This window comes from Magnolia sinica, chromosome 2 (assembly GCF_029962835.1).
Source record: "Magnolia sinica isolate HGM2019 chromosome 2, MsV1, whole genome shotgun sequence".
Lineage (NCBI taxonomy): Eukaryota > Viridiplantae > Streptophyta > Magnoliopsida > Magnoliales > Magnoliaceae > Magnolia > Magnolia sinica.
Window position 1 is genome coordinate 136735347 of NC_080574.1, and position 26234 is coordinate 136761580.

At 41.1% G+C, this 26234-nt stretch overlaps 1 protein-coding gene across 1 annotated transcript; it reads right to left on the minus strand.

The window, feature by feature from the left end:
- Positions 1–7512: 7512 nt before the first annotated feature.
- Positions 7513–11501, minus strand: LOC131237828 (large ribosomal subunit protein bL12c-like). Its single transcript, XM_058235837.1, has 2 exons — positions 10810–11501; positions 7513–7811 (listed from the first exon to the last, which is right to left on the minus strand). The coding sequence occupies exon 1, from the start codon at positions 11429–11431 to the stop codon at positions 10862–10864; it is 570 nt and encodes a 189-aa protein (XP_058091820.1). The 5' UTR covers positions 11432–11501; the 3' UTR covers positions 7513–7811; positions 10810–10861.
- Between the last annotated feature and the right edge of the window lie 14733 nt (positions 11502–26234).

Here is a 26234-nt window from a genome sequence, read left to right on the forward strand (position 1 = left end):
TGCAGACATACTCATAAAAGGGGTAACGTCCTGAAAATCGGGGGTCGAGAAGGAGCCCAACTCCCGAGTTCCAATACATCACTTATGCAACATAGAAAATGACGATTAAATGTTGTTTATATTAGTGCCTTAAACATGAGTGGAATTATACCAAACAGCATATCATACTTTAGAGACAGTTAAATTACGCAAGCGGAAGACTGTGATAATTATATAAAATGTGTAAACTGTTGTAAGTCTCCAAAGTGTGAACATATCACCAGGTTAAATATATATATATATATATACTCCCAAAATGAACAAAATAAATATAAATGGGTGCCCCAAAATGTAAAATGACAAGTGTAATGGCATCTAGACAACATCCCTGCAACCCCATCGATCAAAACACGGTCTACATAGACCCGCCTGATAGCTGCATATAGGAGAACTCCTCATCATCGTAAAAGTCCGGCTCTGCCTCGAAAGCATCGCCATCATCTGCATATACAACAGGGTCTGGTTAGTGTTCAAACACTGTCCCAGAACGTGGGAGTGAGTGATCAACTCAGTGAAACTATAAAGCAAAGGTTAACATATTATCAATTCAGTGAAGCAGCAATAATAAAGCAATACAACAAGCATTCCTAAGTACTCTGGTTAATGAAAAGATGATATGTGTTAATGATATATGCCTTCACCTGCACTCCCTCTTGCAACAACATCTCACGATCGCAGCATACAACACTCCCGCTGTGCTCAACTCCAACGCCAAAGGCATATGTAATGTGGTACATGTGAATGATTAGCTAAGTTCTTAATTAGGCATATTCATACAGTAAGATTGGAAAGCTAAGGCACCTCCCTTTATATCATATATCTAAACATTAATTTATCTAGGGTCGTCAATCTTAGTAGTCACATACGATAGGCAATTTTCAAGTCACTACGGAGCAGCTCGTCACCTCAGCGCAGGCCTGGTTTATACTCGAGGTAACTACGGAAAGGCTCATCACCTTAACGTAGTCCTAGTGTATACTCGAGGTCACTACAGGCTTGTCACCTGATCGTAGGCTGACAGCTGGAATACAGTGTCCCATACACCACCATATTCGGCTCACGAGTTTGGGTTGCTCATTGGTCACTACGGGGAGGAGGCTCGTCACCCCAGCGTAGGCCGACAGCTCGACCACGGTGTCCCATACACCACCATGTTCGGCTCATGAGTCTTAGCGGATCGAGGTACTAAGGTTAAACGACATTTTCACTGGTAAATTGGTACTTTAGATTCAAGCAGTAGCGTCCATACATCGGGTTACTTGACAAGCTCGGTTAGTATGAGCGTACGTTGACTTGGTCGACATAAAGTGCGTAAGCATTCCGTGTGGCCTAACCACTGTCGGCAAATCTGCGTACGACTCGGATTTTTCGAACACATCTGATGTGGCGGAACGACCTCGGCCACTAACTCGGGATATTTACCGATCACCTGGACTATGTAGCAGTCCCAAACATACTTAAACATAACAGGAAAACATATGCGATAGGCATATCGGCAAATAAACAGTTAATTCAAATAAGGGAACGACTTGAGCGTCTTTATGAAGTACAAATAAACATACTTTCACACCTATACATTTCATACGTAAATCACATTAAATAATTTAAGTTACATGAATGGATTTGTACATATAGCTAAGGTAGTTGAGAATCTTATCTCAATACCTACATAAAACACAATTTACTAAATATTTACTTATCAGACATTTTTACAAACACTTAGACGACACACTACAACATACATGACGTATGTTGGTCATAACATGTATTAGGGCAAATCCTTTCACCAAGGAGTTGTCACCTATACAACAATCATATATCCACGACGGATAATCATGGGAAGCACGAGTCCAAATTCTATACTCATTCAAACATTTTAACAAACACATGAAATGCATTATAAATCAACATAGTTTATATATAAGCATATATACGGAAAACCTTGTATCTAAGCACATGTGATAGCAATCAAGCCAGTAATAAATCATTACTGACATTGAAAGCCTTAAAAACCATAAACTAAACATTTATAGTCCGCACCTTTCACCGATAGACTCGTAACGAATTTAGTTTAAACACTAAGTCTCGCCTATGGCACAACGACAACCTATAGCATGAAATAGGCTAGCTATTGCACCATCTGCTCTTTTTGAATCCCTAAAATAGATCATGGTTAGGATTTCTTATCCAAGTACGAAGTCAGAATCGCAGGAATAGCGATACGGTAACGGTAGTTAAGCACGTGAAATGACAGGGAAGAATCCCAAGAATAATCCCCTACTCTCTCACTCACTTTCTCTCTCTTCCCTTCTTTTTCTTCTCTTTTTTCTCTCTGGGGTTTGCAAATTCGTATATGAAGGGAGAGAGAGGGTTTAAGGCCCTTATATAGGCCCAAAACTGAACTCAATGGCCCCAGGGCCATGGTATACTTAGGTTATAACCAAATGGTGGTCGTTTAGGTCTAATGGAGCTGTTCTGGAGGCCCTTTTTCTACACGCTATCGGACTTAAGCTTCCTGACATTGGATTTAGGTCAGGTTAAGATCTTGGTTTGATCGGATCAGTAGATCGGCCGTGGGGGACTAGTTTCAGTTCAACAGTCATCGGTACTTGATTAGGGTCACAAGTGCATTGACATGTGTTGAAAATTTTTCTTAATCCGAGGGTGTAATTAGGTCAGAATCTAACGGTTAGAATTCTTAGATTCGGCCTGCAAGCGAACAACTCAATTCACTTAAGTTTCAATTCATTTCCTAAAGATATTTGCGTTTCTCACATACTTCACTCCGAGCTCATGTTATGCGCTTCTGGATACCTTTAGGACTTGATTTCCGAGGTGGTTGCCAAGTCCAGCAAGGCGGTCATAACCGTATAGATTTTGGGGAAATCAAATTTTCGACGCGCGATCTAACTCTGATACGAAGTTTCGATGCGCTCCCAAGAGCAACTGGATTTTGAGATGGATCCTAAGTTTTTAGGCAATGTAGCGTTAGCGATCCTGCAGATTTTGGGTTATAAAGATCGTATTTAAAGTGATTAGTACTAATTTCACAAATAACCTAGATTAACACCTAATTAATCCACATCTAATTTCTAACGAATTTGGTCCTTAATGATTTCTGCCTGAGGTGGTACTCGGGTCTTTGTACGAATTTTTCCGAAACATTGCAAAAGGACTTAGCAATATTAAGTTCACCGAATTCAGAAAACAACTTAGCATGATGACCTAGGCAGAATTATAAGAGTTGGTGCTAAGGAGGATTGTTAAATGTCATCACCACCTCTCTTGAATATTATAGAGTCTTTCGGAAACTTCTAGATATTTTCAGAAAATTGTAGAATTTTCTATAATATTTTAGAAACTTCTAGAGTTTGATAGAGTCTTCTTAACTCTTCCGGAATATTTCGGACTATGGTAGAACCTTCCAAATTCTCTTAGAATGTTTCGGAATATAATAGAACCTTATAGGATATTTGGAAGCTTTTAGAACTCTTTAGAGTTGTGTTGATTTTAGAATCTTCCATACCCCTCTATAAATATGGGAAGGGTCTCATTATGTATACACATAAACAACAAAGAGTGAGTTCAAGAGTGAAAGCAAGGTGTCCAAGTATTAAGAGTTCAAAAAGAGTCTTTCCTTGTGTGTGAGAGTTGTCATTTAAGAGTGATAGTTTGTTGGTGTTGTAAAACATACCCTTGTTGTGTACAAGTATTTTGTAATAAATATAATTACATTTACTTGTCGTGTTCAACTCTTTAAGTTCAAGTCGAGCTAGTGGTTCGAGTCGAGTCGAGTTTACCTCGGTAGGGTAAGGGAAAGAAAAAGAGGGAATGAGGACGGGTAGGGTCAGGTAAGGTTTTTTAAGTAAAAACTTTTAATATAATATATTTAATATGTATTATTAAAATATATTACTCGAGCTGAGTCGAGCTTGAGCTCGAGCTTCAAGTCGACTTGAGTTAAAATACATCATGGTCGAACTCAGCTTGAACTCAACTCGAGCTTTAGTAAATAAGCTTGACTCGTCTCGAGTCGGCCTTTCAAGCCGAGTCAATCCGTGCTAATTCGCACCGAGCTTTTCGACCTAGCTTGACTCATGTACAACCCTATGTATGTGTTTTATTGACTGTTCATTTCAAGCATGAGCCTTTAAAATATAATAATAAAAAAAAATTCAAATCTTAAGTACACCATACCATGAAAAATAGCGGGGATTGAATGCTTACTGTTAAAATTTTAATAGGTTGCAAAAGTTCCGATCAAGTTGATATTTCTGTTTTCTCTTCATCTAGGTCTGTGTGACCTTATGAACAGTTTGAGTACTAAATAAATGTTACAGTGGGACTTAAGAATTTTTAATAATAAACATTTAATTAACATTGTTTTCCTGTAGTGTGGTCAACCTAAGATTTGGATTTACCTCATTTTTATTTTTTTTTAGATCATTCTCTGAAATGAGGTTAGAAAAAAAAAGAAAAAAGGATGGACAGTGTGGATAAAACACACACGTCATTGTCAGGCCCACGAAGCTTTGACATATCTAACTGGCTGATGTTGGGGTCACTGGCTAAACTGCATTCGGTTTGGGCGGGCTTTCGCCGTCAAATAGCCCCTGAGTAGTTATTGAAGTGACGTGAGTAGGAGGGATTCAATCGGGACGCGGATTGCGTCCTATCCCTGCGCCTCTCACCACGAACGGTCAGTTCTACGGGCGGTGGGGCCGTTCATCCATTTTCTCATATTATTTCAAGGTTTAAGCATAATAATGAGATAGATAAAACGCTCAAGTTCACATTTAATGAGTGTGGATCTGCTTAATTTTGTGTACATACCTTAAAATAATATGAGAAAGGGATGGACGGTGTGGATAAATAAATGGATAACGGGGCCGCCCATAGAACTGCCCGTTTGTGTGGCCAGAGACGGGCGGGGTAGGAGGCAACCCGCGTCCATTCAAGAGATAATCCGTGGCACACCAGTTACAGATCCAGGCCGTTCATCAGATGGGTCCCATCCTGTGTATGCGCTGACCCAAGAGTCAGGTTAGTATCATCAACGTGCATGAAAGAAAATGGGCCATTAGAAGAGAAAAAAAGGGATTAATGGTCTACAATTAACATATAAGAGTCCGCCAGATTGAATGGTTCGGATCTTCAACGCTTATGCCACGTTGGCACTTCACACTATTTTGGCCCGCAGGCCGTGGCTCATCTGGGACCACCATTCGTACAGACGCCAAGGCTCATTTGCTGGAATGCTCTTCTCGCCCCCACGTGGCACGTGTTAGAGATGCAAGTAGTTCGTTAGGCGGGTCCCACCGAGTTGAATCGTTGCCACAAAAATATGCTGGCCATATTACTAGGTGGGCCACACATGCAAGAAACGGAAATGGACGGTCCGAAGAATTCAACTTATGGTCCATATTAGACTCGATCAACGTCGGGCAGTGCATGAATAACTCGTGTACTGCACACGTGTGACTTAGAGAGCTCCGTCCATCTCGGAGTGGGCCCAAGAGGAGTCTCCTCTATTGTCTCCCAAAATATCGCGATATAATGTATAGGAATGCAGGCGCAAAATTAGAATAATCTCGCCTACCATTTTATCGCGATAAAAACAGCTGTTTATCGGTGGTTCCATGCGTTACTCTTTCGAGACAGCTATCAGTCACTCTGGCTTAGCTGCTCGCAGTGTCAGACGAACCAAAGAAAAGGCTCAGGGATCGGAATCCTCCATCCCGCAGCGAGAGCGGATTAGGTGCGGCGCCGTCTCACCAAGACGGTGCGGCCCTTACCGCGGGGCCCACCTTGATGGATGTATTATACATCCACGCCGTCCATACATTTTACAGATCAATTTAGTTTATAAGCCAAAAACTGAAGGATATCCAAATCTCAGGTGGACCATATTTTATGAAACAGTAGTGATTGAACTCTCCACCGTTAAAATTTTCATAGGGCCGATCTTAATGTTTCCGTAATGTTTATTTGTCATCCAAACCTGTTGATAAGGTTATCAAAACTTGGATGAAGGGAAAAAAATATAGCTCGATCCAAAACTTGTATGGCCTATAACAAGTTTTTAATGGTTAATCACCACTTTATCCTGTGGTATGGTTCACCTGAGATTTGGATCTGCTTCATTTTTGGGATTATGCCTAAAATATTATGTAGAAACGGATGGACGGTGTGGATGTATAACAAATACAACAAGATGGTCTCCACGGGAAGGGCCGTACCGTCTTGGTGAGGCCGGGGCCGCACTTTATCCGCTCCCCCCTACAGCACCCGTTTTCCGGAGCGCGTACTGCAATAAAGCTACGTGGATCGCCGTGTTGAATGCACGACATTCACTCCGTCCATCAGGTACAGTCATGGATTCTAGGTACCGGGGCAAACAATCGAGCAGATCTTTAACTTAGGTGGGCCACACTACATGGAGAAATGGAGATGCCACGCCAACCATAGGTAAGAGGGTGGGGTCACCATGTTGTGTATCTTTCATCAGAGCCGTTCATCAGCTGTTAATTACAAGGATGGATGAAGGAAGATATAGAGGTTAAGAGTTCAAAACTCAGACGGCCAAGACCTCGTAAACTGACACGTGTCTTTTTGTGGTGCCACTATTTTGTATGTGCGGTGAAGATAAGATTTCTGACCTGATGTATGGAATGGATGTCCTACCGAGCAGGGTGTTTCACAGGCGGCCTCCCACGCGCTGTCCATCCATAATGGGACCCGCTAGCTGGACTCAGATTGATGGATGGTCCGGCCCTGTTGGTTGGAGCTGGGCCAAATTTTTATGCCCGAGAACTAATTGGGCAGGACCAGTCTGCCAAAGGCTTAGCCAAACTCGACTCATTTGGATATTGGCCATGGGGCATTTGGATGGTGGATAGGCCCGATTATTCAACGGTTCAGGGGCTGATTGATGGTGGGCCTAACCCCAGCCCAATTCCTCAAATTCACACCATTGATTGTGAGCCCAACCCCGGTCCAACTCCTTAGCTCATGCCACTGCTCGCACGCTGGGTTGACCTGATCCTGGATCCGAGCCCTTAGCTCAATGGGTATCTGGGTCATGCTTTAGCTGGACTAGTTGCAACCCCACATGTTGCATTTTCGCCCTCTGGCATACATATGCTGCAAATCGCCACCGCCCATTACTACAAAACCATCACGCAGTTGAACAATCCAACCTAGTTTTCATAACTGACAAGCATGAATTCAGTGGGCCTCAGAATCCTAGTGAATTTTTGCGGTGGATAGCGACCTCCTGGCCCTTTAAATTCTAACCATCACCAACAGGCCAGCAATGTAGTCCACTTGATCAATTCATCAATAGGATTCCACTCCCCACTTGAGGCTGATCTGGTGCAGCCTGCAGTCCGAGGCCATCTGCAGACTGGCCACACCAGAGGACCCCATTCACAGTGGAGGCCCTAAGAAGTAGGATTTGGATCACCCCAAATGTCTGCCCTCATCATTTTTCGTTCTTTCTATGAAATGATGTGCCATCAAAATACATTTAAAGATTTCTTGTCCAAATGCCATGGATGGAGCTCTTCTCAATAACTACATTGCAAATTCTGCTCTAATGAATGTCAGAAAGAGCTGTATTTGACAAGCTTGCTTGCTTCACAAAAAAGAAGAAGAAATTCCTGAAAAATCTACACTACCAAGCCCTAAAAGAAATATGGGTCTCATTTGCCACTGAAGATCTTTCATGGGTTCCTGGCCTTGAGAGCATCGCTGATGTTGGATTCCACCACCTAAACAAAAACAACACTCTGCATCAGGTAAAGAATCGTTGACCATGATCACATGCACATGCTTTACGGATCTCCGTGGACTGTGGGCCAAAACATTTCTAATGTATGTGCATGGCATTCGTGATTGGGACTGTTGATTGGGTTGCCACCATGTGGATGGCCTGTGTAGTGAGAAAAGTGGGGGCCTGGTTACCATCTGATGAGTGAGCCTGAAAAAAACTCGGAAGCAACCAACAGCTCACGTTCAACCATGCGATGGGTCATGGTTGTCCTGTAGACCATCCATGTGGCGACCGCCAGATCATCAGTCCCGATCACCACACATGTTTGTCAGGAGTCTGTCGTCAATATAGCATTTCTTGCTGATCAGCATGCCAAAATGATGTTTTGAAAATGGAGAAATGGGCATTAATCAGAGTAAAGAGATATACAGCCTTCAATTGCAACAACATCGCAGTGGAGCATGTTGTGTGATCTTGACAATAACCACTAGCATCATATGCATTGAAAAAAATAAAAACAGCTATCCAACAATGGTGCCAGGAATTACCCAAGCTTTACTCAATTTGATACTAGAAACGGGATATTTGCTTGACTTGAAAAAGATTCTTTTGGGTCTCAATATCGTCAGCCCCAGATCAGTTAGGGTGCGTTTGGATGCACTATTGGATTGAATTGCAATTACTAGAATGACAAACTGGAAAGCCTAACTGCAACGAGGGCTACCTTTTTTTTTTTGTAATAAGAAACAAAATTTTATTGGGAAAGGAAACTCAAGGTCAAGGGGGGTGCTCTCCATTGGGGTTGTTTGGAAAGCGGAAAACCCTGAAAACAGGAATCATTTTCCATGGAGAACCCCACTTTATCCCTTCTTGAGGAAAAGAAGTAGCCTTTGAAACCAATATCCATTTACCAGCTTTTCCTTTAAAAAGTGTGGACATTCTTCTCTCAGTAGCCTTTGAAACCAATCTCCATTTACCAGCTTTTCCTTTAAAAAAATGTGGACATTCTTTTCTCCCAAAAGAGACTTTAAATCAATTTCCAAGGCAGGGAAGCTACACGGCACGCCCATTCAAGCTGACTGTATGTGGAATCCAAAACAGTGCATTGAAAATCAGAATCCATGGCTTTCCATTTCCTGAGGATTACAGGTTACATTCCTGTATCCACATTTTAGTTTTCCTCCATCCAAACACCCCCTAAGGCATTAGTGATCTCCAATTGTAAGGGATTTGAGGGCTACATCCTCATTAACAATAATAGAAAACATCAACTCGTGTCATTTCCTCTTCACTAAACTGAATGTCTGCAATTCAATTCACTTGTATAAACACAGCTTTGGATTGGAGTCAAGCATTGAGGTTTGAAAAACTTTGTTCAACCTTGTGGTCCCAAATAGAATAGTAAAAACCTGAATACAGCACCCCTTTCCCCACACCTCTCTGATGCTGAGGAGAAAAACTAGCATCAAATCCTACTTGAGGCAAGCATGGATGCAATGCATGATGTGATGCGTTGGCATGCCACTAAGAATATGTAGGCATTCTACACTGGCATTCTTCGACAACGGTTCTTTCATTCGATACTTGACATATCAATTTACTATCACTAAGAGTGCACTTGGATGTTACCACATTTGCATTGAGCATGATGGTGGTCATCCATTGTGCTCAATTTGGCTCTTCGGCTACAGGGAGCTCGCTTGCTCTTTAGAGCCAGTTTGGCAGATTCTCCATTCCACTCAATGCGCAATGGAGTTTATGCACTTTCAAACAAAACCCAATTCATTCTGAACTTCTGAATGTCAAAATTCAAAAACAAGTTCCACTAGCATTAGTTGCAGAAGCTTATCCAAGCTCCAAAATCCAAATGTCTATACCACTATCTAGGAAGATAATTCTTTGCTATAAGTGAGTATGGGCACTGGAACAAGGTTACCTGGATCGTGGGTTGCACCGGTACATGGTATGGGAATAGGTACGTGGTACGTTACTTCCTCTAATGTGTGGTATGCTAGGGATCGGAGCATGTGGGTCACTCTAGCATATATACCAGGTATATACAGAAGAGTATTACATGCAAATAGATATTGTAATACATATTAAATGATGAAATTTATTATTATTATTATTGGTTTTGCATGCATAGTATTATATGTACGTATGCTGTTTGCACAAATCAAAGTATTAGTATCCACATACTGAATATAGATTGACATTACAACTTTTTTTAAGGTAACTGAGCTTACTTTTATTACCATCCAAGTACCCAAAGGCCATTGACATTACAAGTTAATCTACACTAGGAGTATAAAACCATAATCTCAGATTGCTAAAAATTGCTAGCCGGATAGCAAAAGACCCATAATTCGGATCATGGGATTTGGAGAAGGGAATTACAACAATGCAATCAAAATTTGGAGAATGAAAAGATTCTATCATCAATTCATCATAGGTGTTGCAAGAAATCTCATATATTCAAAGAGAAAACAACCCAAGGGGCTGATTAGTCGGTTGAGTTTTGGAAGGCGCTCAAATGGTATTTCTGCACAACCCAAACGGTGTCCGCATGATATTGAGAAACAGCATCATTTGGGAATGTGGAAATGCAGAACTCGCATTGGCCAATGTGCCCAACAACTGGTTTTTTTAATCAAAACAACATCAATAGCAGAAATGAGCACAATTTGCTCGCATGGGCATTCTTAGCTAATCATAGTGTCTGTGTATTATGTGATGGAGAGGATAGTGTACCAATTTCGCTAAATTACAAGGCTACTGTCTATTTTTTTAAAAATGGCAAGAAAATAGAAGTAGTGCAAACTGTGCAAGAATCCCTTATCCTAATTGACACGAATACCCTAAACTAAGGTACATCCAACTCTCTGTATTGAGGGCATTTTGGTAATTTCCACCTCTAGCAACAATAACAGATGTAGGGAGAAGAAAAACAGTTGCCATTGTTAAACAAAAGAAAGGATAAGTGAGAAGTTGCAAACCTCAAAATCGCACAATCTCGACCATCGGATGGATTGAGCTTCCCACCCGACCTCAAACAATGGCTATCTTCGCCCCGACCTCCTCCAGCTGCTTCTTCGCCTCCTCTGCCTCCTCCTTCGACACCGCCTCCTTGAACTTCTTCGGCAGCCCCTCAATCAGCTCCTTCGCTTCCTTCAGCGCCAGGCTCGTCAGCGCCCGGATGACCTTGATTGTCGCGATCCTGGCATTGCTGGGCACCTCCTCGATCACGACATCGAATTCCGTCTTCTCGACGACAGCGGCGGGGCCCGCGTCGCCAGCAGCAGGCGCTGCAGCGACGGCGGCCGGGGCGAAGGCCGCCGGTGAGACGCCGAGCTCCTCCTGGAGCCAGTCCACAAGACCGCGGGCCTCTTCTAGGGTTAGGGTTTTGATCTGGGAGCCGAGTTCTTCGACCTTGGGGGAGACCACCGCGGAGAGAGGAGGCAAGAAGGAGGCTTTGCGAGAGGAGGAAGTGAAATTGGGGATTTGGAGGGGGTTTCTAAGGGAATTGGGGGTGAAAGCGGCGGGGTGCGTAGGATAAGAAGAGGATTGTGGTGTAGGATAAGGGGATAAGAGAGAGAGAGTGGTAAGGGAGGATGCCATTGTTTTAGGACGGAGAGAGGGAGGGGGATAGGATAAGGGGTGTGGTCTGAGCGCTGGACGATTAGCTGGTGAGAGCTGCTGCGTATATAGATAAGGTGAAAATGACCAAACTACCCTTTATTTTTCTACTTGACCGCAATCCCCAGTCGATATGCCCGCGGGGAGGCGACTTACCTGTGACCCCAAGCTCTGTGGGGCCTACCGTATTGTTTTGTCATATCCACTCCGTTCATCCGTTTCAGCAACTAATTGTAGGAGATGAGCCCAAAAATGATGGAGATCCAAATCTACCAGTGGGCCATGGAAGTTTTGGATTTGGTTGATATTTGTTTTTACCCCCTACCAGGTGGGAATCACATGATGAATGTAGGGGTGTACATCGAGTTGAACCGAGTCGTGGCCTCAGCTCCATCAGTGGCTGACCTCAGCTCTTAACTCTGCTGGGCTCAGTCCTTGAGCCTGACTAGCTAGCTCAGCTCGATTTGGTTTGGTCAATAGCTCGGGTCAGCTCAAGTTGAGCTCGATCTAAAATCAAGCTGAGTTCGCCATTGAGACATTTTCACAAATATCTTAACTGTAACTTCAAAATCCCACTGTTTTACAAATAGAGGCAGTGGTTTTATAGGTATTTTTTCAAACACCTTCTAAATAACATTAAAACAAAAAAAAAAAGAAAAAAAAGAAAAAAAGGTATTTGTTTCATGTACATACATTCCTTGCCACCAGCCAAACCTTCCTTGCCACCGGCCACGTTTCGTTTAGTCATTTTATCAAATAGTTGGTGAGCAACATCAATGGCAAAGTAATTGAGTCACCGAACTTAGTTCGATCTAAGTTCGATTCGAGCTGGATTTGATCCAAGTTGAGTCGAGCTGGGCCTGCTCAAACTCGGCTCAAACTCATTTTTGAGCTAAAAAAATCAGCTCGACTCGTCTCAAACTCAGCTTCAAATCGAGCTTTTCGAGTCGAGTCGAGCGAGCTAACTGAGCTAGCTCAGGTCGTGTACACCTCTAGATGAATGGGTCACAGTGTGGTTTCCATCACCACTGTTTCTTGTGGTGTGGCCCACTTGAGTTTTGGATCTTCTTCATGTTTGGGTTAATATGCTAAAAATGTGCCGGTGGAACGCATGAATGGATTGGATATAACACAAATATCACAGTGGGCCCCACAAGTATCCCATGTTAGCTGGCTCAGGTCAGGTCACTGGCCCAGCCGATTGACAAGCTGTATGGACAGATTGGGCGGGGTATGATTCAACTTCAACCCTACCCTGGATCCTTACTCTTGCTTGGGTGGTGGACTCTCAGGAGTTTCAACACCCGGTCAAGGGTTCGAGCATCCATAGGTGGTGAAATCCCACTATGGGTGAGTGTGTGGGGTGTGTGTGTGCGTGTGTAATAATAATAATAATAATAAAACTTCAACCCCACCCAAGCTGAGCCAATTTACTCAATGGGCCACATTTTCTAAATAAGCCTCACCCACTACCTACTTAGCTTGGCCCAAACCCACAGCGGTCGACCCCATGGGCCGACCTGACCCATTGCTAGTGGGCTTAGCCACCCTCAAGCTCCAATCTAGAACTCGGGCCCTGGTTGTGCTCGAGCTTAATGTGATACATCTGTTAGCTTGATGGCTTAATTTCTAGGTCAATCATATGAACAGATGGTTCAAATTTGATTGGGCCCAACTTGGCATCCTTCTTTCATGAAGTGGGGCCCACATAGATCATCTTAATGTTGGGTCATGGGATATATATATATATATATATATATAGTGCTGCTTGTTAAATGACTTGGATCTGACATGTGTTGAATACCTGGTGCATGAGCACAACATTGGGGCATTGAGGTTCCTTGCTATTAAGACAATTTTGCAATGCAATTAATTCTAGGAGAGTTGTATACTCCAAGATTTAAGGACAGTAAAAGGGATTTCTAACATGTGTCAAGGTATTTAGGAAATTTTAAAGTTTGCCTGCTTATCAAACGATGGCTTGAATTTTAATCACTTTGGGTCGAGGGTGGATTTTTTTTGCAATGCAATTAATTCTAGGAGAGTTGTATACTCCAAGATTTAAGGGACAATAAAAGGGATTTCTAACTTGTGTTAAGGTATTTAGGAAATTTTAAAGTTTGCCTGCTTATCAAACGATGGCTTAAATTTTAATCACTTTGGGTTGAGGGGTGGATTTTTTGTTGTCCCTTGTTGATCAAGTGCCTTTAATTTAGTGCAGGGAAGTCTTTATCTTTGGTTGGACTGGTGTCCTGGTCCATTCAACCAAAATAGAGGTGGATTTTCAGATTGCATGTTGTCACATTTTGCACGTTTTCAATTTGACTAAGTTTTTGTAGGTCGGTTCAGTTCAATTCGACTGAAGGTCCCTTCAAGTCCAATCGATGGTATGCATTAGTGCAGGCTTTATTTTTTAATTTTGTACATAAATGTATAAATAGCCTTCTAATTGCAATTAGGGTTAAGTAGAACGAGAGAGCTTGAGAGTCAAAGGATTTTCGAGGGAAAGTTAGGATTTCTACCGTAAGTTGTTCCATCTCTTGTAACCTTCTTATGATTGTAGTGGATTGACCATCACTTTTGTGTCGTATTTTTTTTCCACAAGAATTTTTCACGTAAAATCTCGTGTTATCTGTGTTTGTTCAGATTTTCTCTTTCTATGTTACTTGTTTAATTTGATCTAAGGTTGCTTCCACTCCTAACAAGTGGTATTAGATCTAAATGTTGGGGTATTGGGTTGAATTTGTAAACATGGCATCGAGGGGATTGAATGTGAAATTCGAGACATAGAAGTTCACAGAAAAAAGAAATGAACCATAGAGGTTGAAAATAAAAGCTCTTATAGTTCAGCAAGGGCTGCAGCATGCACTCCTCGAAAAAGCGCATCATCCAGAATCAACGAAGAAAGAAGATTGAGATGAACTTGATTAGAGGGTGATTAGTGCAATCTAATTATACTTGGCTGATGAAGTCCTTTATAATGTCATCGATGAGACAACTACCGCAGACTTATGGTCGAAGATGGAGAACGTCTATATGATAAAGTCGCTCATCAATCGTCTATATCCGAAAAGACAATTATACACTTTGAAGATGACGAAAGGGTCAGATCTCTTTGAGTATATTAATGTCTTTAACAAATTGGTTTGCAAATCGACAAGCATGGAGGTGAAGATCGATAAAGAAGATAATCCTAATTTTGTTGGCGTCTCTCCGGAGTCCTATGAGTATCTGGTTGATACTTTATAATATGGTAGGGATACATTTGACATTAAGACCGTTATTTTAGTCCTTCAGTTGAAGCAGCTAAGAAGGAATAGCAGATGAGAATGTACTGCTATGGACGCATTGTTTGCTCAGGGAAGATTGTCTGAGCGAGAGAATAGGAAGTCATAATCTAGATCCAAGTCGAAAAGCAAAGGCAAGTTAAAGTGTTAAAATTGTCAGAGAGTGTGACATGTGAAGAAGGACTGTCAATATCCCAAAACTCATAATGAGAAGAAATCAGATGATTCGCCAAAGGAAGCCAATTCAACGTAATCAGTTGAAGGATCAAGTGGTTGTGATGTGTTGTTGGTATCCAAGATTGGTTGCTTCTATCAGGAGTGAATTTTGGATAAGGGGGCATCGTACCATATGTGTCTAACAAACATTAGGTTGTAGGCCAAGTTATAGACTCATTGATAACTTTACAACAATATATTACATGCGTAAAACGAATAATTGATCGTAAAGTTACGGCCGTCGGAAACTATAATGTGCATTTAAGCCCCTAACTTAAAGCCTTCCGCCCTTATTTCTTTTGATTGTACTACATCAAGAAAGGGCCACTCTATCATAGTCATATGCTTTTTCAATATCTTACTTTAAGCATATTTACATGGTTATAACATCCTGAATTTTCGGTATTTTGGATTTCCAAAAATTCTAAAAGTTTTTTTGATATAACTAGCTTATGTTGTCATCTACCAACCCTTGACGTTTAAGGTGAGCCTATACGTAGGTGGTACCAATAAAGAACCGCAAAAATTAAATTAATCAACTGTAGGAACCTAACGAATCCACCCAATCACTTAAACCTCAAGTCTAGTTTTGTGATTTGTTCATTTAGGTCCCAAATATAACCAACCCATCACTGACTAATCGAGATAACCATAACTAAATAAAGACCTACCTAAAGCCAAAATAATTATGGGTAGGATCTTAATTAATAAACCAAATTAACCTAGTTACTCATCTAGCCTAAGAACCAACGGTCTAAAGTGATCATGACCGAATTGTCATTTCAAATAATTTCGAATAGGTCACACTATGAACTTAGTTAATCCAGATCCTAACAATTATGCACAAGAAATCTCCTTACCCAATTCATTAAAAAAATGCCCTGATTATCCGAATAAGCTCTAGATCGCTCATTAGTGGGACACTAAAATTGAGGCTATATAAAGACGTTCGTCTTAGTGAGCTTGACGTCTATCGTGGGTAGCGAATCAAGATAGTGCCCAAAACTGCTTAACTTGGGCTAGAGGCTAAGTTCTTAAAATACGCGAATGCCCTACGCTAAAGCATGAAACTCAAGTGAATTAGACCTTCCACTCTTTCATGAAGTTGTGGCTTTCCTACCGTTAGATCGTAACCAAGCTCAAAGTATGTGTTAAGGATATTTCCTAACTCAGATCCGTATAGCTGCGGCCCCCATCAATCACCGATGATAGTCTATCGCAAGTGGGGTCCCCACGGTTAATCGAAGCATCTGATTGTCGCCCGATTTTGACAAACCATGGATCACATAGTCGGGCATCTTCCCCTTGGTGGGATGGGCCAACGGGCCCTCGAAGGGATCTTGTGGGCCAAAAATAGCCTTCTCCAGGGCAAGTCCAATAGATAAGGGGACCCCAGGGCCATTTGTACACATATTTGGCACTATGGGTTGCCCAAATTTTCACTTCCTCACTCTCATACAATTTTTTTTTTTTTTTTTTGCAACAAGGAGAGGGAGTGAGGAGAGGGGGGAAAAAGGGCATGAGGGGGAGCTGATTTGGGAGAATTTCCCGCCACCACTAGCTGCAACCTACCTCACATTCGCGTCATGCATAGGAAGCCACCCGGCGACAAGAAGAGGTAACTATTGAACATTTTCTTGTGATTTGGGCCTTAAAGGCTGATTGCATGCGCCCTCGCAAGCTAACCTCGCTGGCGCAGAGCACCATCATGTTGATCTATGGAACCTTAACCCTAGGAGCAGGCCTGAAAATCGACGAACTGCTTCAAGGTGTAGACCATTACCCTTAGGTTTCCGTTTATCGAATCAATGTCGCAATTAATAGTTTGTGTGTAATGTAGTTTGAACATCTGATTGAATGCTATAATAGGTTAAAATTACTAAAATTCATGCACATGCTTTATATTATTTTCTGACATATGCACTTAACTTGTCTTACCGCTTGTAAGTTGTGATGATCTGGGTAGTACACCCGCATGTTCGATAAAATATCCAAATCAAGTGGAACCTTCTTAATTTATTGTTATGGATTCTTTCATTATCTTGCAAGGAATAATGTATGAAGTATACTATTTGATTATTGTTAATTGGTCAATCGGGTTGGCCGACAAACCATAAAACTTGCAAGGGTAGTCCTATTTGGGTCGGCTGCCCTAGACTAGTCCAATTGACCTGAGGCGAATGCGGACAACTGACAATAGTTGGACTACAAAGGATGCTTGCACCCAATGCTAGTCACGCCAAGGTTCACCTGAGTCAACCAAACTGGCCTAATAGCCAACCAACCATATCTGTCTACCATGTACAATCATGCTTGCATGAATCCGGAGCACCTCATACTCATGCGAGGCCTCCTGATAACCATTAGTGATACGATTCTCGAGTCTAATGAGCCGGGTATGATGGTATGAGATACCGTGTCCGTACTATCAGCGTACGTTGGGGTGACGAGCCTCCTCGAAGTGACCAATAAGTAATCAATGAGGCTATGAGCTTAATATATCAGACTGTAATAATAATGTGACAACTCCATAATTATGTTTGTGTGACGACCATTACATCATTTGTGGGCACCCTACACCCGTCGATGGATGGCCTAACCCTGTGCGTCTGGGCTGTTTAATCCAGGTCCTTAGTGATCATTCGGGCCAGTTGGTCAGCCCAGTGTTAGCCTCACATTGATTAGAGAGTTGTTGTCTGGGTGGTAAACCCTAATACGGATCAAGGATCGCATGTACAGAACCGCTACAGCCGCCCTGGACCTAGCAATTTAGATAAAGCCATTGACTAAATGGAGGTGTTCCATCTTCCCCAAATTTGCTGGATGAACAGACTTAATTAATTACTTGACTAACATTAACATTCATTGCATCACATTAGTTTAGGTTGTGGTGACTTGGGAGTTGTGATTACGTGATGAGGAAGTGTTGGCATTTGCGAATGAGGTGTTAGAGTGTTGGATTGTGAGGGCATGTATCATCTCATCACAACATGCATGTGCATTAATAAGAGTAATTAAGAACTGAGTGTTTAAGTTGCTTTATCATTACTTGTGCTAATGGAATTGATAACATGCGTAACTTGAAGTTAATGGAACAATTGAGTTGATTACTCGCTCCCACTTTGGGACGGTGTTTTAAAACACCAACAAAACACTGTTATAGATGTAGGTATTATGGAGTTCAATGCGTTGGAGGAGATGCACACAGACTCGGAGGAGTCCTCATACTTCCAGTTGCTGGGTAGGCTGTTGTAGGATGCCTGTAAGATGTCGATGAGATCTTAGAGTTGAAACATTTGTAAATTTTAAACTGTATATTTTGCTTAGCAGTAGTCTCATACTTTGGATGGACATGTTTTACTGTTAGTTAATTTACTTGCATTAAAATTTACATTTATTTCAGGGTACATCGCATAGTCTATTTTAATTCCATGAACTGCTTAAGTGCCAAGTGAAACGAACTATAGAATCTCGCTTTCGCAAAGCATAAGTGGCACCGTGGATATCGATATCAAGAGTCGAGTATTTACTCGGCTCTGGAAATTTTGGGTGTTACACTTACTCTGCATTGCTTATGATACAATGCTCATAAAAATTCACATTGCATGCCTTAAATCCTGTTAACAATTTTTGTTTGTGAAGTTCCATCATACCCCTCTCACTTATATGCCCTAATCGCACATGCCACAAATTTGTATCATTTGTGTCAAATTTTGCATATGAGGTGGTAGAGGCCTCACCCATAATTGTGCTCTCAACCAACTTCTACAGATTTCTAACATTATATATTTTCATTAACATCATTACACCTCTAGTGACCTTAATTACACCGCCCATTGTGGTGAATGCGCAACCATTTGTATCTAAAACCCCCAAGGATATTAAGTTTTTCTTCATATATAGGACATGCATAACATCACTTAGAGTCCGTACGACTCTGTTAAACATCCTTACCTTGATGGTCCCTATTCTGATGACCTTACATGTTGCGTCATTGGCCATCAGAACACTTCCACCATCATAGGACTTATAGGAATCAAACCAAGTTTTATCTAGGCACATGTGATATGAATATCCTGCATTTAATATCCAAGTATCTGAGAGACACCTCGTACCTAAAGAGACCGAGAGGTGGTCTCTTTCTGAGTTCTCTTATAGTACACTTGTTGATTCACATTAGGGGTGTACATCGAGCCCAACCGAGTCGAGCTAGCCTCAGCTCGGCTCGACCCGGTCGCCAGGCACACCCAGCTCGAACTCGACTCGGCTCAGTAACTGAGCTAGCATCTCCAGCTCGAGCTCGGCTCGATCAGCAATCGGACTAGTTCGAGCCGAGTTCAAGCCAGTTTTGAGCTTTGAGCTTTCAAGCCGAGTTCAAGCCAAGTTCAAGCACAAGAGAGAGAGAGAGAGAGAGAGAGAGAGAGAGAGAGAGAGAGAGAGAACACTTACCAGACGAGCCGAGTTAGCTGTTGTTGTTGCTGTTAGTTGCGGGTAGAAAATAACCCTCCATTTTCTCCATTTTCTTTTTCCTGATTGATATTTGCACCCACCCCATTTAGTGAATACAACCTGATTGAGGAGGGATGAAGGTGTTGACGATGGTGTTAATGACCATCTCGGGTGTGTCAGCGAAAACCCATAAACGAATGAGAAGGGTGATGTGAAATCATTGCTAGCACTAATAGAAGAAACTGAGATACATCATTGCCGTGAGAAGAACCTCTTAGAAACACATACACAAGAGTACGAGAAACAAACCCATCTGTAAGCTGGAGCATGGGTAAATGATGACACACATAAGTTTATAAAAGGGTGCAGTGAATTACCAGCACACTACAATATGTAACTGCAACTCAATAATCTTCACCCTCATCGACGTCATTTTCAACACCTTCTGCTCCTACCTCCTCAATCAGGGTGTGTGGGTGCTAACAGGGGAAGGGATGAAGAAGGTTTTGAATGCTAGGGTTAGGCAGGGAGAGAGGGAACAGGGGAGAGGGTTTTGAAAATTTGAGGTTAGGCGGCGTGTTTTCAAAAGGGGAATGGGATTAGGGTTGTAATACACACACACACACACAAAACGACCGAGTCGGGCCGAGTCGAGTCGAGTTTTGATCCGAGTCGAGTCGAGATAGGGTCAGCTCGAGATCAGCTCGAACTCATTTTCGAGCTGTAAAAAATGGCCCAACTTGGATCTAACTCAGTTTCGAGTCGAGCGAGCTAACCGAGCTAGCTCGGTTCGTGTACACCCATAATTCACATGTATTCCCTTTTCCTTTGGCTTCCAGGCCATCCTTCCATTTTTTACGGTCTCTCTTAAAGTGCCCCTTTATGCTGCAATAGAAGCATTTGTCCCTTGCTTTCGACTTTGATTTAGACTTTTTATTCTTGTCAAACCGAGATCGCTTCACGGATCGACCACATCCTTGACCCCCTTTTGCAACTAGTCCTTCCACCTGAGAGTTCTCATTAGTAGCATTCTTCCTCATCTCATCGAAAATAAGCGCCACAATGATTTCATCAAACTTCACTATATTCTTCCCATATAGAGGAATAATGATAAGATGGTCATATGATGGGGGAGGTGATGCTAGAAGTAGCACCGCTTTATTTTCTTCTTTGATCGTCTATCCAAGCCTTACCAACTCACTATACACATTTGTAAACATGTTCATGTGCTATGGGAGATCCAATCCTTTCTTCAATTTTAGTCCGAAAAAGTTATTTCTTCATAACAACTTATTTGTTAGGGACTTCGATATATATATATGTCTTCTAGCTTCTTTCACATCTCAATGAGAAATTTCTCATCTAGGACGTTGTATATAACCTCATCCGATAGACATAAACGGATGGTGCTCATAACTTTCTTCCCAAGATTTCTCCAGTCATCTTCTGACATCTTCTCAAGTTTTGTTTCCAACAACGCCTTACTCAACCCTAGTGAAACTATAATATCCTTGACTTTCCGCTACCACAAACTAAAATTGTTCTTTCTATCAAATTTATGTATATTAAATTTGTTCCTAACATTTTCGCTGAATCCCGAATATCCAACCTGACACTCTGATACCACTTTGTTGGAGTAATCTGGCTCTAAATTATACCACAATGATGTGAACCTGAGCCATAACAAACCCAGATCAAACCCTAGGTATTAGAAATTTAGATATAATATTACTGTCAATTCGTGTGCTTTTGTTAAAGTATGATAAGTGAAAATAGAACAATATATATAATAAAGCAGATAACCAAACCAAAAGCAAACAACTACAAACACATGATAATTTAGTGTGGAAAATATTTGTGGAAAAAAATACGGCACAAAGTGACAAAAATATCCACTATAATCAAAACCTTAAAGTACACCACTCACCTTATTCGATTATAGCTCCACCAGATCTTCCCTTGCGATAACACCTCTAGGAAACCCTAGATCCCTTGAGAAAATCTATTTTTAAGCCCTTATAAGTGCATAAATCCTCTCCCTTAGCAAAACTCTCGCCCTTTGAGAGAAAACACTCGTATTATAATAATGCATAATCAAAATCAGATTGAAATACCTTGATTTGAGCAAAATTGCATAATTCGACGGTCGCACCTTTGGTTGACTGAGCTTTCAACAGAGAGTCACGATCGACCGTCAATAGCCCTCGGTCAACCGTGAACATCACAGTGAGTTCTAGACAACCCTGGAATTCCACGGTCGATCGAACTCCCCTGTAGCAAAATTTAAGGCATCCTGCACAAGTAAATCAGCTTTATATCATACCACAACGATGTAAACTCGAGCAATAACAAACGCAAATCAAACCATAAGTGTTAAAAATTTGGATCTAACACCACCGCCAATTCATACACTTTGTGAAAGTATGATAAATGAAGATAGAACAATATAATAAAGCAGATGACCAAACCAAAAGTAAACAACCACAAACATATGATATTTTAACATGAAAAACTTTTGCAGGAAAAAAACCACGGTATAAAGTGATAGAAATCTCCACTATAATCAAAACCTTAGAGTACACCACTCATTTTATTCGATTACAGCTTCACCCGATCTCCCCTTGCGATGCACACCTCTAGGAAACCCTAGACCCCTTGAGAAAATTCATTCACAAGCCCTTACTAGTGTATAAACTCTCTCCCTTAACAAAACCATCACCCCTTGAGAGAAAACACTCATTAACCTTGAGGTCTAAATGAAGCTACTGTTGACCTTCAGGGCGACTCTATTAGAAATGAAAGTTTGGTTATCAAGCGTTGTCGAAGTGTAGATATCTTTGAAACTATTGAATATTTAGGCTTTATAATCTTGGTTGTGGGAGAAATCTTGAGTGTCCAAGATCCTAATTTGATGAATTTTATTACTATTGCATCTTTGCATGGTCATTGTGTGGAAGAATTATGAATTTTGACTCCCTAATTTTAACTAATTGTTCATCCACCTAATGAAGCACCCCATGAAACCCCTATGTCCCAACTTTTAGCCTGATCCAAAACTTTGGTGGGCCATGATGAAAGAGAGAGGCAAATCAAGGGAGAACATTATTTCCTTTTGCCATGGTCCACAAGAGTTTTGGATTATGGTAAAAGTTGAGCCTTGAGGGTTTCATGGGGTGTTGCATCAGGTGAACGGTTCAGAGTTTGAGCTTATATCTCTGAAAATGAGTTCTTAAAAAAGTTCTCACGAGAATTCATGAGAACTTTTTCAAAACTCATCTTCATGATATAAGTGCAAAATTTGAGCCGTCCATGTGATGCAACGCCCCATGGGTCGCGAGAAAAGGAAATAGTTTCCTTGATTTGTTTCTCTTTTTCCATAGCCCACCAAAGTTTTGGATGAGGGTAAAAGTTGGACCCTAAGGTTTCATGGGGTGCTACATCGTGCCAATAATTTAGATTTTGTACTCATATCATAGGAATTGAGTTTCAAAAAAGTTCTCAGCATGCGCAGGTGAGTATTCATCTATATATGTGTGTATGAGAGAGAGTTTCAACATGAGAACATGGTTCAAGCACCCATTGCAGCGAAATGCCACTGTAGCACGAGTGCATGTGTAAAAGAAAAAAAGAAAAAACATTCAATATCCACTTTGCTTGATGGAGTGGATAATTAAGTACAGAAAGAGGAAGCTAAGACTTGATATTCTGATAGAGTGTGATGGATGATACTCAAGCACTTGAAAATTACTTGGCATACATGGAATACAATGAATCCAAATTAAACGGTTCAAATTATGGTTCCCAAACTGTATGTATCACGGGCCAAAAATTAAACTTATAATTTGATTATATAACTATTGGTTTGGTGGACATTTATTGGACGGTTATAAATGAAAAATATCCAATGGCCTATTTTGACAAACAAGTATCCATGAATCATACCCTAGGACTGTTAAGCCAATCTGATCTTGGGACTTCCCCTTAGAAATAGTGATTTTCACAATTTTGTTAGTTTAATTTGAATTATTGTATGTTACCTGATGATTTCTTAGTGCCTGCGCATCAAGAGTCATACTCAACCTGAGTATAAAAAATACTCCCCATGCAAAAACGACAGAGAGGAAGCTGCTCACACAATTCAATTAAAGATGTAGACAAAAGCAATCTTCCATAAGCTGAGATCATGTGATATCCCTGTGTCTAGGTGTGTGGGGCCCAAATAAATATTAGTGATAAATCCACTCTGTCCATCTAATTTGTGAGACCACAATAGGACATTTTCTAAAAACCAGGCAAATCGAAAACTCTTGTGTGCCATTCTACACGAAACAGTGGGGATTGAATGTTTGGATATGATAGAAGTTTTGTATCAGGATGATACTTTTACCTACGGTTTATCTATCTGAGTGGTAATAAATAAACATCATGGTCGACTCTGGGAAGGTTTCAACAGTGGATGTTTATGTTCCCACCTTTTCATTTGGTGTGGCTCACCTAAGTTTGTTATAGTCTTGATTTTTTAAATCCCTTACTATTGTGGTCTTTCAAGCCAGATGGACGGAGTGGATTTGTCACGACATCCATAGCACAACATTCATGGGTTATCCATGTTGAATATCGACGATCCACAGTAAATATTAGCATCCACGGTTAGGGGTGTACATCGAGTCGATCTGTGGCTGACCTCAGCTCGAACTTGGCTCGGCTCGGTCCTCAAGCCTAACTGGCTAGCTCGGCTCGGTTCGGTCAGCAGCTCAGGCCAGCTCGGGCCGAGTTCAACCCAAGATCAAGCCAAGTTCACCATTTAGGCAGTTCCACAAACACCTGAACTGCAACTTCAAAATCCCACTGTTTTACAAACATGGGCAATGGTTTTATGGGTATTTTCTCAAACAGCTTCTAAGTAACATAAAAACAAAACAAAACAAAAAAACAAAAAAAAAAAGGGTATTTGTTTCATGTACATACCTTCCTTGCCACTAGCCAAACCTTCCTTGCCACCACCCAAACCTTCCTTGCCACCTTGCCACCAGCTAAACCTTCCTTGCCACCAGCCACATTTCGTTGAGGCATTTTATCAAACAGTTGGTGAGCAACATCAATGACAAAGTAACCGAGTCACCGAACTAGTTCGATTCGAGCTGTATTCGGTCAGAGTCGAGTCGAGTTGGGGCTTGCTTGAACTTGGCTTGAACTCATTTTCGAGCTCAAAAAATCAACTCGACTTGGCTCGAACTCAGCTTCGGATCGAGTCAAATCTAGCTTTTTCGAGTTGAGTCGAGCGAACTAACCGAGTTAGCTCGGTTCATGTACACCCCTATCCACAGTATAACATTCATTATATTCATCCATTACAACATTCTTCAATTAAAATAATTATCTCTTTTGCAAACTCTCATCATTCATACAAAATAAATAAATAAACGAACAATTATAAAAGGGAAGCACCACACCCTCCTCTCTTTCACAGACTCTCAACAATCATATTAAAAAAAAAAAAACAATACACAAAAGCATTATTATCCTAATTAAAACCAACATTTGATTATCATAGCTTCTACATTGTGGTTGAAAATCATTAAAATAATTAAAAAAAATACTAAAAAGCTCGCTGGAATGAAGGGAATGACGTCAAATGCACGCCAGGGTGGAGTCCCACAAAGGTGACAACAGTCTTAATGGCTAAATGAACTTCTTTGTGAAAACAAAAAACAAAAAAATGAAGAAGAAGGAAACGACAAAATGAAATTCCTGTGATAAGGGCCCCACCATAAGAACCCATCCCACATCTTACATGAGCTCCACTGGCTTATCGTAAAACAAATCCAACCCATCCACATGAAATGAGTTTTAATTTTGTGTCATCGACTTAAGTTCAGGCGTAAAAATATCTTAAATTGACCACACTAGAAAAAATAGTTAAAAATTAACGAACAACGTTAATGACATTGTATGTCACCGAGAGCTTCTTTTTGAAAACTGAAAAACATATTAAAATGAACGGATCAAATCAACTAAAAAGTTAGCTTATTCATTATTTACTGGGATTCACAATCATAAAAGCTCTCTCATCTTTCTAGGCATACTAAGAAAAGAGTGTTATTGGATCCTTACTCTTGCTCGGTGGTAGACTCCTGGTGTGTGTGCATCTTAGAAAACAGAGAAGAAGAAAAAAGAAACAGTTTCTCGAGACTAGAAAGACTAAGATTTCCATACAGGGTCTAAAGCTTTAGGGCCTGTTTGGATACGCGTTTTGGAATGTATTGTATCGTATTAGAAGTTATGATTTGATGTTTACCGTATTTGGATTGGAGTGAATACGAGCGTATGAATACAAACTCTAGCCAAATTTTTGAACTGACGGTAGAGTATTGTCAGTGGGCTTTGTTGTCATCAATACTTCGTACTCATTGTGCTGTATTTAGCAGCGGATGAAAGTTTGAAATTTGTACGATTATAAGATATCTGGTACATATGCAGTGTAAGATCGGGACCGTTCATTTGGTACATTTCAACGTGAAAATCATCTGGGCTAGAAATCAAAAAGCTCCATACGTCAAACAGGCCACCCGACCCAATTAAGGTTGTACAATACGCAGACATAATATGTCCTATCCGAACATTGATCTGTATAACATGTTGTATACTATGCCAAACAATACCTCCTATCCAAACATTGATTAGTATCTGATTGATTTGGATGTATTATGAAAACCGTCCAATATATACATGAACAGTACCCAAATACAATACAATACAATACTATACGCGAATCCAAACAGGCCCTTAGGGTGTGTTTGAATTCACGTTTGGGAGTGTATAGTATCGTATTA